Source organism: Microchirus variegatus (genome assembly GCF_963457635.1).
Source record: "Microchirus variegatus genome assembly, chromosome: 15".
Classification (NCBI taxonomy): domain Eukaryota; kingdom Metazoa; phylum Chordata; class Actinopteri; order Pleuronectiformes; family Soleidae; genus Microchirus; species Microchirus variegatus.
In genome coordinates this window covers 25,638,657-25,653,395 of record NC_139816.1, presented here as the reverse complement: position 1 = coordinate 25,653,395, position 14,739 = coordinate 25,638,657, and the positions used below count along the sequence as shown (strand labels likewise).

General features: G+C 39.7%; 1 protein-coding gene across 2 annotated transcripts in view; it reads left to right on the top strand.

Annotated features, from left to right (window-relative positions):
* The window catches only part of itgb1a (integrin, beta 1a), a 30,711-nt gene that overhangs the window by 12,345 nt on the left and 3,627 nt on the right, over positions 1-14,739 (top strand). For both annotated transcript variants that reach the window (XM_083902016.1, XM_083902015.1), the window contains exons 2-13: positions 6,643-6,709; positions 7,112-7,197; positions 7,696-7,915; positions 8,032-8,202; positions 9,313-9,551; positions 9,831-9,986; positions 10,826-10,921; positions 11,444-11,533; positions 11,715-11,855; positions 12,551-12,753; positions 12,870-13,108; positions 13,244-13,466. In XM_083902016.1, the coding sequence (XP_083758142.1) occupies positions 6,643-6,709; positions 7,112-7,197; positions 7,696-7,915; positions 8,032-8,202; positions 9,313-9,551; positions 9,831-9,986; positions 10,826-10,921; positions 11,444-11,533; positions 11,715-11,855; positions 12,551-12,753; positions 12,870-13,108; positions 13,244-13,466 (1,931 nt within the window). The remainder of the gene's footprint in view (positions 1-6,642; positions 6,710-7,111; positions 7,198-7,695; positions 7,916-8,031; positions 8,203-9,312; positions 9,552-9,830; positions 9,987-10,825; positions 10,922-11,443; positions 11,534-11,714; positions 11,856-12,550; positions 12,754-12,869; positions 13,109-13,243; positions 13,467-14,739) is intronic.

The window sequence follows — 14,739 nt, the reverse complement described above, 5'->3', positions numbered from 1 at the left end:
CTGTGATATTAAAGCAACCAGACAAATACAGTATAAGTGGAGAGGAGAGAAAGGAGTAAAGGGCAAATTAAGCAGAAGCATAAACATTCTGTAAGATCCTTTTCATTTGACACAAGGCAGCTCCTTCCCCTCAGAGCTCTGCACCGCCCTTTCCTGTTTTTCCTTCTTTTCCATTCCCTCTCTTTTTGCGGCTGAAGAAACATCCATTCTTAAAGGAGGGAAGCCCAGGCTTTCTTCAACAAAGAGCACTGTGATCAACCACTTTTCCACTGCAGCAATATATGCTTTACTGTGTCTAACAGTGGCAGCTATTTGTACATAAATTCTTACATAAATTTGTGCAACAGAACAAGGAAATGCAATAATTATGTAAAACTGAAATGCTATACTAGCGTTTTTATTTACAGCATACATGTACAAATCCACACAGGACTAAAGGCCCTGGTATAGTTCCATGCACAGCGCATGCAGACCCAACATGTACCATACACATGACGCGAATTGCTTGTTAATTAAGTTAATCCATAGTTTTTCATGCAGCAGTCTAGGATACGCCACAGAGTCATAGTAGTAGACATGATTTTACAGTGTGTGTGTGCACCCACGACTATTTGTGGGACTGTCATTTCTGCTGTCATAAGGCCAGACGTTTTCCTGAAATTGTTCATGGTGCAGGGCTCCAACTTTACTTTCCAGTGCCACAACTTTAAGGGTTGCCTTTTTGTGATTTACCATATAAATCATACCGTGGAAATCAGATAATTGTAACATCCTTGGGGGTGCCGGATAGCTCAGTTGGTATAGCCGGTGCCCTGGGTTTGATTATATCTGCACTCCTTTGCTGCGTGGGTTAGGGTTAGGTCTTACCCATCCCTCTTGGCCTCTCTCCCTTTCAGAGCAGACTGCCCGAGCCAATAAATGCTTAAAATGTAAAGCCTAAAAAAATAAAGGCTTTAAAAAGTATCTATGTACATCATGGGTGTCATGGAGGTCATGACTCACATTTTCCCAATGTGCTGTAACAGTTTTGCAGGTTACTATCCTGGTCAGGCAGTGTTCAGTCACCTCAGGAATGCCTGAGAAGCTTGGCCCGTTTTAGTCACGCACCACAGCGGCAACCGTGGATAACCTTCTCTTGCCAACTGACAGAGTTTTGGACAGCCCACCTTAGGTGTGTGTGACAAGGCATTGAGGGAATTAATGCAAACTGGGGTCGGGACTCACAAAGAACACTGAAGAGTTACTGTAAATAGACACATTCTTATCAAATTATTGTTTAGACCTCTCCCTCTATATTATTTATAGCAGTGTCACGCAGGAATACAAGATAATGCTCTCTTGGCATTATCTTGCCTGGTCAAAATGGTATGTGGGTTTATGAGCATCACAGTTTCGAGAACTGCTCCCACAAGGGAGTGCAGTCGCTCTGAAGGGTTGAAGGGAGTGTTGCAAGTTCTGATTCTTTCCAACCAAGAATCTATGGAAAAACTGATAACGATTATGCTCAGTGTTACTGCAATAGTCAGTATATTTAATGTGGAGACAAGAATTAGTATGAGCCCTATTCCTCAACATTTAAGCCTTTTGTCACATTTCAATGGTTATTAGTACATTAAATTGTGGATTGTTAGCCTTCCTGAACACAGGATAAACTATGATTTATGATGCAGCATGTGCAGAGGAAAGCATCCACATTGTTATCTGTTCAAAGCAGAGCAACAATGTCAAAAGCAGATTTTGTTTCAAAGCATCACTGATCTTCACAGTATCTTCTTGTATAGACATATCACTCACCTTCAAATTAAGGTTGATTATAATCTGATAGAAAGCATGATTTAGGTACCAGTTCAGAAATTATGGGCCATATTTAAATGGTTTATAGCTCAATCTTAAGTGTGTGTGCACATGTGCATTAAGGACTTATTTTTTGGTAGCACATACAGTAATCTGTGAGGTGCACAGTGCAAAGGCTACTTATTTTATTTAGTGCCTGAATTATTTGTAGGTGTGTTGGTCATTTGCTAATTTAAGCCAAACAGAGTTTTGGTTGTCATTCCCTTTAAAAGCCAGGTGTGCTTCAGCCTGGTGCAATGCTATTTAAAGAGAGAGTACTGGAAACTGGAGGAGTGAACGATTCTCTGCTGAAGAGACCGATCTGCTTGTGGGAGGGTCCACTAGGGACGTAAGACGGATTGGATAATAAAAAAAAAATCAGCGCTGAACTTAAAACGGGGTCCAAAGTCAGGTTTGGAGTTAGAAAAAAAAAAAGAAGAAAGATGCATGTACACATGTAACATGTGTGTCTGTGTGCTTTTTTTGTACACTGATGCATGTGGAAAGGGAGAGGGTGTGATGTGTTCATTTTTTCCTGGAAATTAATAAATTGTTTAATTATTATAAAGACATAATAATCCCAAATGAGATTTGTTGTTGCAACAACCCCTTTATGTAAATCCCCAAAAAAGGTTGGAAGGTAAATAACATTCAGTGCGATTGAAGACTAAAATATACAGTAAATGAATAGACAAAATTAGGGATATAGAAATAACAGTAGAAATAATGTGGGGGAGCCACCATTTCACCTCACACACAATCACATCTGTTTCTTTCTAACCGCCTAATCCCCCCCATTATAATCCATTAAATGTGCAAGTGTTTCTGGCTTTTTAGGTGAATGGAAGATGCTTCTCTGATTGGGTTAAAACAGTCCCATGCACCAACATATGACCTTTTGAACCACAACCCTGGCACAGTGACCATGCACTAAAGGACTCATTAAAATCTGTGCTGCACTTCCAGTCCAGTCTGTTGTCAAGATGGACAAGACATCAAAGAATATCTTCATAACCTCCACCCCTCTGTCAAGCATAGATATAGTATCTGATACTGTTCTATTGAAGTTCACAACCGCCTTTATGGTCTTAGCCACATTCAAAAGCAGATGTTTATTCAACTCTTTACTCTGCTTCCTGCTTCTAATGCTGACAAAGCCCCACAACTGCAGCCATCTGAATACATTTGCAGATGATAACTGAGTGTGTGGAGTGAAGAGAAAAGCTGATATATGTTTAATTATATACTCTGATTAGATTTGTTTTTTAATGACAATAATCATTTGCATTATTTTGCAACTAGAGATCAAGGTTGTTAGGGCAAAATTACTTGGTCTCTGGCAGAGAATATATATACACACACACACACACGGAGAGAGAGGGGGAGATATTAGATAGATAGTTAAATAAATCTTTGGTAAAAACGATGACTCCTGCATATTTACGGCAAAAGCTCAACAAAGAAAAAGTTCCCAGACTTTTTTTTACCACATTCCTTATCAGCTCAGTTTTTCTATGTTGTTCTGTCTTCTTTATTCCAAAGTAGTACATAAAGAAATACATGTGTTTTATTGGCCATGTCAACCAAAACCATATTGTATTTATGACTTTTTAAAGTCTGACCTTTAGAGGTGCTCTTTCAGACAGTTTGACATCTTGGTTCAAACACTTTCTGGGCTTCTGAGCTGTCCTCTGTTCTCTATTTTACTGTCGTTTCTGTTCTCATTCCCTGTTGCTCTAGTTAAGCCTCACGGCATAAAGACAACAAGCTGTTTTGTTCAACCTGACACATCACTGGAATTTTATAGACATAGTTTGCATTTAAATGATTTCTTGGAACAACATAATGGACCTGAAATTGAATCCTCAGCACAAATGAAAACATCTATCTGTTTTTTCTTATAAACGGAATGTGAACCTGAATACTTTCATTTCAGGCTCTGTTCTCACTTAGCCCAAATATATTATACTTGTAATGCTTACACCTGTTTACATTGATCAAATATGTGAATATGCATCTTGAATAATTGTTCATCGTGCAAACGTTTTTTTTTCGGGCTTCAGTTTTATCTCACATAGAAGCACAACTTATAATCACATGACCCAGATTCAAGCTGTCCGATCTAATCTGGGGGGCTGCAGACAGGCCGTCTACCTCTGTGTGTCTATATAAACGGACACTGCTACCCACCCACACAGAGACACATGGTCAGGAATGCATCACTCAACACCATGCTCACGGAATATTAGAGCCTCCTTTACCACAGTGTAAGGGAGCACAGTCTTTTAATGTAGCCTATATGAATAACCACAGCCACTGATTTAAAAAAAAAAAAAAAAAAGTAAAAGCACAGAAAAAATATATTGTCACTTAACCACCATCTGGTTCTAATGTGAACCACTCTTTAATATCCACTGTTGAAATTTTTGTATGTGACTTGTGTTCAGATGGGATATTGGTTTTAGCATTCCATATGATAATCTGATTTGGCACATGCTGAGCTCCTCCTGAACAGTCAGTGCACCTTTTCATTTTTATTTCATAGATATTTAACAGACCGATATACTGAGCTGCTTCTTATTACAACGGCCAGTCAAAGGAGAGGAAAATTCCCAAAGTAACTCATGCTATCTTTTAGGTTTAAAGGTTTAGAAGAATTTGTGTCATCTAATGGTGAAACTGCAGATTGTGACAGATGGAGGATTCCTCCACTCAGCCCTTCCTTTCTCAGGGAACTATGGTGGCCCTTGCATACCATAAATTATGTTCTTCTTCATTTGTGTGGTAAACGTCAAACTGCAGAAAAGGAGTCTGACTGGTTTGCTAATCCAGGTCACTGTATTCTAAGGCTATCCATCCTTCCATCTATCCATTATCTACTGCTGTATCCTCCACAGTGGGTCGCGGGGGGTGCTGTACCTATCTCAGCTTATATAGGGTGATAGGCGGGGTACATCCTGGACAGTTCACCAGTCCATCACAGGGCCACATATAGAGACAAACAACCATTCACTCACACTCTCATACCTACGGTCAATTTACAGTGACCAATTCAACTAATCCCCAAATCTGCATGTTTTTGGAATGTGGGAGGAAGCCGGAGAACCCAGAAAAAACCCAAGCACAAACAGGGAGAACATGCAAACTCCTTGCAGAAAGGCCCTTGTTCCAACCGGGGCTCGAACCCAGGGAACCCAGGTCTTCTTGCTGCAAAGGCGAGCGTGCTAACCACTACACGAACCGTGGGTATACTAAGGCTAAAGAAACCAAATTAATTATTATTAAATCAATGATATACTTAGAAGATTACTAGAGTTGTGAATATGTCAGACTCTCGCAGGTCAATTTCAGGCCCTTGAGTCATGATTAGATTAGATTTCCAATCTGCTCTATTGTTTGTCACCATGAAATCAGAGTAAAGTGTTTTGCAAAATTGCGTAGCTTTTTACATTTTGAAAAAGGCAATGTAAATACAAGGAAATCCAAGATAAAAAAATAAATTTATTAGGCTAAACTTGCACAAATAGCCTGACAATAACCTGAAAAAGTTATGTAAGCGTATGTCATACTTTGGATCACTTATAATCATTAAAAACTGAAGCCTTTGTTTGTTACTATGCTGTAAGGGTGCAGGTCTTTTGAAATAAAACTGGCTATATCAGTCAAAACTGAAGCAGTGTTTTTAAAATCAATAAATCAACTTATAATCTTTGAGGATAACAATCATGATTTCTACATGAATACTTACCTAAACATAGTTGCGGATACGATCATTCATTTCTGCCAATAAATTATCATAAATGTTGTATACTGGACCTTAAAGACAGTAGAAGGAGAGTCCCTGGTTTAGAGAACATTGTGTAAATATGACTTTAGCTGCTCTCATGATTATTTGATGGAGTTAAAGCTGAAACATCATGATAAGTCTTCCCAGGCATATTTAGCCGCACTGACATTGTGGTCCATTGCTCGGCCTGTGGCCAACTAATATAGTTTATCTACCGCATCTCTGACCAGAATCAGCATTTTTTTTCAAATATCTTGAAATCTGCCTACTAGGTTACCATAATATATGGTACAGACAGTCATGGTTCCCAGAGGTTGTGAAGTTGTGTTGCTGCTTTGCCACCATGGCCTAGAAAAAGCCTCATGGCTGAGCAAATGCCTGGACAACAGCATCAACATTATACCTGCAAAACATGTGAGCATCATCTGTGTTAGCCATTTGCAAGTCTAAGTAGAGTCTCAGAGCTCTTAGTATGGCAATACATGGTTCCCAAATCAGTCGTTTAGTACAGAGTGAGGTACTTCAGTCCCCGTATCATTAGTAAATCATGAGCCTTGCATTAGGAGTGGGACAAGATACATCAATATGGCTGACCAGAGAGCCTGCATACAGACAAGGGATCAATATACACGACATAAGAGGGGGTTGACTCTAGGGAGTCAGTGCTATTTACAGTAAAAGGGGTTGTGGGAAAAAGGAGCTTGCACTCTGAGCTGAGGGCAAATTGTTGTGACTTTGTGTGTGTGTGTGAGAAAATGGTCTAAATTGAATTAGCTGACTGAGAATGGCCAAGTCCCTGTCACTGGATTATTTATTACCGCCAATAATAACCAACCTATTTACAGATACAATATCTCATCTCACACCTCTGAAAGCTTTTGTCAAGGAAATTGTGATTTAAAACCTTTGGACCTTTCAAGAATCCCAACTGTTATTGTTTCAGATACAGACACACTTAGTGACATTCAGAAATGGCAGACTGCTCGTAAAAAAAAAAATCCTTTTGTTTGTTTGTTTTTTAGATGGACCTGAAGCTGCTTTTGACATCCGTGCTGTTAGGAGTCATCTGTTTCAGCAATGCTCAGAAAGGTAAGGTATCTCTTTTTTTGTTACACACCATTTCCCTGAGTATCTGTGTTGCATCACTAGCCTGTCAGATTATGTCATTTCCCATCAAATGCATAATGACATCTCCTTCCCTGGAGAGAGAAGCTAGCTACTTATTTATATACTTACTTATATTAATGATGCCCACTCCTCAGCAGAATGAGTGGATCTCTGTCTCAGCATCATGCACCATAACGGTTCATGGAAAATGGAATATTATATCTGTCTCCAATTACCATTGAGCAACATAGTGTTCCACTTGAGGTGATTTGTGAACATGCAGGGTTTTACAGGCTGTTTACTTTGCAGGGAGTTTTGATCCTCCATGGCTCACTCTGCTCTCTCTGACACTAACTCTTCCCCCTCTCTCTTTATTCCATGCAGAGGGGAACGAGTGCATCAATGCCAATGCCAAATACTGTGGGGAATGCATCCAGGCTGGAGCCAAATGTGGCTGGTGTAAAGACCCAGTACGTAAACAGAAGCTGCATTCACACTGATGATGTCATCAGTTAATGTGACTATTTGTAGTTAAATTAAAAAAGATACTAAACTGAAACATTTTTGAAAAACGATTGCATTGATTAAAGAGAAAATGCATTCTGCTCCAGTGATTACCTCATTTGTGGTGCATCTATTATCACAAGGAGGCAGCAGTGGCAAGCATTATGGGTGTGGACTCCATGTGTGTTTACAGAAGATATTACATTTACAAGGTTTCTTGAATGCATCTTGAAGCTGTTCTTGCTGTAAATACTGTAGAAGTGAAGTTAAATTAACCAGTGTCTTTGAATATATTCCATTAGCTCCTCATTTTGGCTCATCAGAAAATTTGAATATTTCACAAATAATCCTGCCAAAAAATTCAAGAAATTAAAATAACATTTCTCCTCGGAAGGTCCATTCCTAAGTAAAATGTAACACAATGTTCTTGTGCACCTTTATTTTCCCTTTGCTGCTTCTCTTAGAACTTTCTCAAACAGGGTGAAACAGTGACGACCCGCTGCGACGAGCTGCAGTCTCTGTTGAAAAGGGGCTGCGATGAGGCAATGATCGAGAACCCACATGGGGGAAAGAAGATCGTCTTGAACAAAGCAGTGACAAATCGCAGAAACAGAGCAGAGAAACTGAAGCCAGAGGACATCACTCAGATCCAGCCCCAAAAACTCAGCCTCACCCTTCGATCTGGTGAGAAACACAGCTAATTCTTAGCCAGCCAGTCTTAGTCTTATCTACATATGGTTTTGATTTACATTCACCCCAGTGATACTCCAAAGGTTCTAAATTATGGCAACTTCCTGTAGGTGAGCCCCAGTCGTTTGACTTGACGTTCAAAAGAGCAGAGGATTATCCCATAGATATGTACTACTTGATGGACCTGTCGTACTCCATGAAAGACGATCTGGAGAATGTCAAGAACCTGGGAACCAGTCTGATGTTGGAGATGTCAAAGATCACTTCTGACTTCCGGATAGGTGAGTACGACTGTTTTCTGGGAAGATTTTTAACATTGCACCTGTTGCATTTTACAGCATCATGACATAAGCCAAAAAGATGTGTGAATCCTAATTTTGGATGGATGGATGGATGGAAATTTCTTAAATTGTCAATGAAATAGCAGTTTCTGGTGTAGTAGTAATTCTAAATATTTGTTTACTCTATGTTGGTTGCAGTAGATTTTCACTCTCGCCAAGTAGTCAATTGTTGCAGCAGCGATTTGTATCCCGGTTTGTTATCAATAAAACTTTCACGCAGACATAGTTCACATATTTTCAAAATGAGTTTGACTCACACTTAGAGGGGATGTTCAGAATGTTTTTTGAGCAAATATTTGCATATAAAATCTATGTATGAGGAGACTTCTCAAGCAGTTTTGTCATGTGGCAAGTGAGTTGCAGAGTGGTGGGTGGGTTGGGTGGAGCAGTGTGGGGACATAGATAATTGTGTTTTCAGGAGTCGTCTTGTGATAATATTTAGTGCCACCCAGGTTTCAAAGTCCTTGGCCTGACCTGCACAAACAAGCCAAAGAAGTAAATCACTCAGAGATATTTCACCTCTGAAATTATCCAATTATCTTTTAAACTAGAGAACCCACTACCTAACAAAGCATATTGATGAGTCTTTTGATTATTTATGATCATATGGTAGGAATGATTTCACTATGTCAGAAAATGACATCATATGGGTATAGTGTAGCAATGTATCAAATGTTGCACCCAAGGTGATTAGAGACACAATCTATAACTTGTAAAAGTCATCAGTCATCATATAACCCACATTATATATGACATTATTATGGCTGTCTCAATTAATATATGTTTTCTGATTCTGTTTTCACCTCCTAAATTGTGATTTTTTTTCTTTTCTATGAAGGTAAACTGCATTAGAGTATGTCGTAATTTTGCAATTAAGTGAAACACTGATCCAACTTTCTCTGATCTTTCATTGCCCAAACAAGTTATAAGTTAAGTTAGTTGCAGCCCTACATTATAACACATACACATATCCTGATTGGTGTCTCGTGCTTTTCACTGACTTAGTGTAAGTCATTTAAAATTAAAATTGAGCATCTCTCTCTTTTAAAGGTTTTGGTTCTTTTGTGGAGAAAACAGTCATGCCATACATCAGCACCACCCCGGCCAAGCTGCTCAACCCTTGCACGGGTGACCAGAACTGCACTAGTCCGTTCAGCTACAAGAACGTCTTAAAGCTGACCAGTGATGGCAAGAAGTTCAACACCCTGGTTGGCCAGCAGCACATTTCCGGAAACCTGGACTCTCCTGAGGGCGGCTTTGATGCCATCATGCAAGTAGCTGTGTGTGGGGTAAGCAAAAACAACATTTATCTCATTTAGCCATTCTGAGGGAAATAATTATGCCCAGGTTCATGATTGAAGGTAGTTTTCCCACAATTATGGCATTTGCTTGGAGGTATGCTATGCCAATAAATGTTTATGTGGTGATGTGTGAAAGTAGTAGTATTTTATGAGTCCTTGGTGTTTACAAGTGGATTTTTTTTAATGCAGCTCTAATCAAAAGTTCATGCTGCGTCGTAGCAAGCACATTCTTTTCCTATAATTACATTATTTCTTTTTCGTTTATAGGAGCAGATTGGGTGGAGGAATGTGACTCGCCTGCTTGTGTTCTCCACTGATGCCGGCTTCCACTTTGCTGGAGATGGCAAACTGGGCGGCATTGTGCTTCCAAATGATGGAAAATGTCACCTGGAGAACGGTGTTTATACGATGAGCCACTACTATGTAAGTCGTTCAGTCTTTAGACTGATTATTTTAAGGGTTGGTTTAAGGATGCAGACCATTTATGGTCCCGTGTGTAAGCATTACTGACATCTAATGGTTAGACTGCATCGAGTAACAAATAGAGGCTTTTCCCAAGCACATCAGGGACATACAGTGGTTGCCACTTACCAGAAAGAATGTCTTGTTCTTGTTCGTTTGCATGGTAAGTGTACATGTAAAAGCCTAGTTTGTTTTTTTATTGATTTTCTGTGAACACCAACACAATTACAAATAGCAATGGTTTTGTACTTGTACAAAAGTATAACAGCTATAAAAAAAACCCACAATGGTCAGACCGCCCAATCAGCGTAAGTCCCATGAGCCCTCCAACCCTCAGCCAGCCTATATCCTTCCTAAGGAAGTACATAAACACACACACACACACACCATAAGATATACACACATAGTAAGTAACAGAACATTACAACACTACAAGAGAAAAAAAACAATAATCATCTGTATGGTCAGTGTGTATCTTATTTTCTACATTTTCATGTGACATAGAGCCTCTAATCATCTACTGGGTGGTGTTCCTTCCAGAGGAGTAGTATAAAAGCAATATTCTAAGGCTATGAAAAAAAATTTGATTTACATTTTAAAGCAATCAAACACATATACAAACATATTATACAGGTAGTATATTACAGGTAGTATATTACAGGTAGTATATTAAGTTCCTGCTAATAAACCCTACTAAATGTTACACACTTGGGCCTTTACATTTACGCATTAGTCCTTTACAATGCTGCTTGTGTTGACTGTGTATTATGTTGTAGTAACGTCTCCCCTTTTGTTTTTAGGACTATCCCTCCATTGCTCACCTGGTTCAGAAGCTGAGTGACAACAACATTCAGACTATCTTCGCAGTCACAGAGGAGTTCCAGCCTGTATATCAAGTTAGTCCACTTACATTTAGTATCATCCTGACCTTTTTTATGATCCAGAGGTTTTTTTCTCTTTTTATTTACTTTTATTTTTAATCCCATTGTTTTTGAGTGGATTTTGGCTGATGCCCAGCGCATAAAAATAACCATCTGGGCTGATAAAAGGTACATCTGCTGCAAGTTAATGGAAGCAACTCCTTGACTCTCTGATCATTTCCTTCCACCATTGTATCGCTTTGAATGCCAGATCAGGCCAGCTCCTTCTGTCTTTTTTTCTCTTTTAGCTCTATATGAGTCTGATTTGTTATGCCTGCACACAGTAGCCTTAATATTCTTGAGAGTTCCTGAACAACAATCCCATTAGTTTAAACTGATTCCATCTAAATCAGGTTAATTATGTATGTTGTTTGTCTAGTGTGATGCATTTACAGACTGAAACAGCAGCCTCTGAATGTTAAAATGTTGTTGCTAATAGAGATTCCAGACATTATAAGATTAGCAGAGCTTTGTTCTAAACTTCTCTTCTCTCATCAGGAACTAAAAAATCTGATACCAAAGTCTGCAGTGGGCACTCTGTCTGCCAACTCAAGCAATGTGATCAACCTTATTATAGATGCTTACAATGTAAGTACACTCAGATTGTTGACTCTAAATGCACTTTCCAAAAAACTCAGTTATATTTCACTCACATGAACCACATGATAAAGGTTTTTTTTCCTCAAAGCTTTTGTTTATGGCTCGCAGTGGGTGATTTTCCAGTGCAGGGAACAACAACATTCATTTTGTTATCTTATGGTTTTGGCAGTCTCTCTCATCTGAGGTTATTCTGGAGAACAGCAAACTGCCAGAGGGAGTGACCATAGCTTACACGTCTCGCTGTAAGAATGGAGTGGTTAGTGAGGGCGAGGGCGGACGTAAGTGTTCCAACATCTCCATCGGAGATGAGGTGAGTATTTGAAACTGGCTATTTTTGTCATTGTCAAATGATAATGCCTAGATTTACTGTCATAGCCTTGACTGAGAGTCACTGGGCAAACACTCTAGATCGGTGATGGCTGTTTGAATAGAGAGCTATTTAACATGTAACGGTGACATACATGTACAATAACAACCAACACTAAATATACACATACACGGACAATTTGGTTAATTTTAGTGTGTTAGCATCAGACAGGAATTGGAGAGAGTGTTAGCTAACCTTGGCTGTTTTGGTTCTCTGTCTTGAAGAATAGTGTCAACATATTTTGTCTACAATTTCCTCTCCACTGTCTTTATTTTCATGCATTTCCCCTGCCCAACCCAATGTATCTTCTCCTCTGGTTGAGATGGTTTTGAGAGGGGTAGTGAGGTTTTTTAGGTCTGGTAGCTAGTTACTCAGTTCGCTCAACTGGCATCCCGTGTGCTGAAGCGATACGAGCTGCATTATTGGGCCCATGGCACAATAGACCAAACACATTTTGTAGCCACACAAATGAAATTTTGTTTTGTGAATATACTGGTTGCACCATAACTTATCAGTAAAGCCAATACTTCAGTTTCATAGTAATTTATGTCTGAATCATATGTATAGCAGCTTTGACAATAAAATGAAATCAATAAAACTCAAAAAGTTTTTTTTTTCCCTCACGCCTACATTTACAGGTCACGTTTAATATCAGTGTGACTTCCAAGGGATGTCCGAAACAAGGCAAACCAGAGACCATTAAGATAAAGCCCCTGGGCTTCACAGAGGAAGTGGAGATCACCTTACACTTCATCTGTGAATGTGAATGTCACAAGAGGGGTGTCAAGAACAGTCCACTCTGCCACTTTGGTAACGGGGCCTATGAGTGTGGAGCCTGCAAGTAAGTCTGTTAACTTGTCCACAGCCTTTTTTTTTTTTTTTTCCTTATAAAGTCCTTAGATGTTTGTGTTAGGGTTAAGAAACCCTTCAGAATTCTACCCTTTGCCAACTTCTCAGGTGTAACGAAGGACGTGTGGGCAGACAGTGTGAATGCAGCAGCAACGATGTAGCCACAGAGGACATGGACCGCACCTGCCGCAAAGACAATGGCACTGACATCTGTAGCAACAATGGAGACTGTGTGTGTGGCACATGCGAATGCAAAAAGAGAGATAACCCTGAGGAGAGGTACAGTGGACTGTACTGCGAGTGTGACAACTTCAACTGTGACCGCTCTGGAAACAAACTTTGTGGAGGTGAGCATGCTGGTTCTGCAGAGAAGCTCTCAATGCTTAGGCTTTATTTAGCAAAATAAAGGTTGTTAGGTGATGGTTAGAAACAAATATAAGTCAATTAAAGGTTCTCTGCTTGTTTGTTTTTTTGACCGTTAGGACATGGAAAATGTGACTGTAGAGTGTGTGTCTGTGATGCCTTGTGGACCGGAGGTGCCTGTGATTGTTCCTTGGACAACAGTACTTGCATGGCCAGCAACAAGCAGCTCTGCAATGGAAGAGGGGAATGTGAATGTGGCACCTGTAAGTGCACTGACCCCAAATTCCAGGGTCCCACCTGTGAAACGTGCCCCACCTGTCCAGGGGTTTGCACTGAACACAAGTAAGTCTGGATTTATTACAAGTCATTGTACAAATACATGCATTGTGCATTTTTACATTTGAATCCATTTTTTTAAATCTACCTTTATGTAATTACCCAATGTATGATGAACTTGATATGGGTTGCTACAATGTATACAGTATAGCATAATCTTATATACAGATACCTAAAAGGTTTACATCTATTTCCAGTATTAAAGCGGACCTAGACCGGAGGTTCCAATTAACAATGTTTTTTAGTGTGTATCTGTGTCATTACCTTGTTTAAGAAGCCCTGAAGGTTCTAAACAAACAGTTCAGCCACTGCTGAGAACGCTGTGTTTTATTGTAATCTCGGGCTCAGCGAGATCTCTGAAAAAACCCAGTCCGGTTACGTAAACACCGGTTCTCCAGAACAGCAGATCCTCCTGCTCCGGGCACTAGTCCGGGCACATCCGGTTGCGTACATTGAACCGCAGAAGAAGAATAACGTCCGTTGTGGAGGTGTTTCACGAGCGACAGTGTCTTCTGACTCTGGGTCGAAGTCATAAAAGGGACTGCGGCGGCGAGTCGTGCAGAAGCTATTTTTAAACACTGTTAAAACAATGTTTTGATAATGCGTAGCAGTGCATCCACTGTTCCAGAGGGGGGAGCTGGGCTTCTGAGAGCGGGTGTGCTGAATATGTCACTTCCAGATACTGGCCAATCACAAGACTCTGTCTTCTGGGTGTGAGAGTTGGGAAACACCGTCAGAAAAGAGGATTTCTATCGGCTCGTTTACAGCAACTAGGGGGTTTTTGACCATAAAAACAAGTTAATGTATGTAAGTAGACCTCCATAACTAACATATATGTGCAACAGGACCACTCTATGTGACCTTTAACCATACAAAGTATACTGTAGGCTATGTATGTGTATACAGGATGTTTGCGTTAGAGATGCACCGAAAATGTGGCCACCGAAAACATTTTTCACACCGAAACAAACGACCGAAACAGGATGTTGTGATGACGCATGCAAAAACTGTGATTTATAAAAATATCTCAACTTCGATTAGGGATGATCATGAGTATTAGATTGATCAGTTACTCTGACTATTTGTAATATTTTAGAAAGATACAATACATTTTTTTTCATCAATGATTGCATTCATTAAAACAAATCATTCTACTCCAATGACTACCTAATTTGTGGTTCATCTATTATCACAAGGTGGCAGCAAGCTTACAGTTAGTGGATTTCATGTTTGCTTGAAGAAATTATGAAATTTAAGATATTAGTTACACTTCAAACTA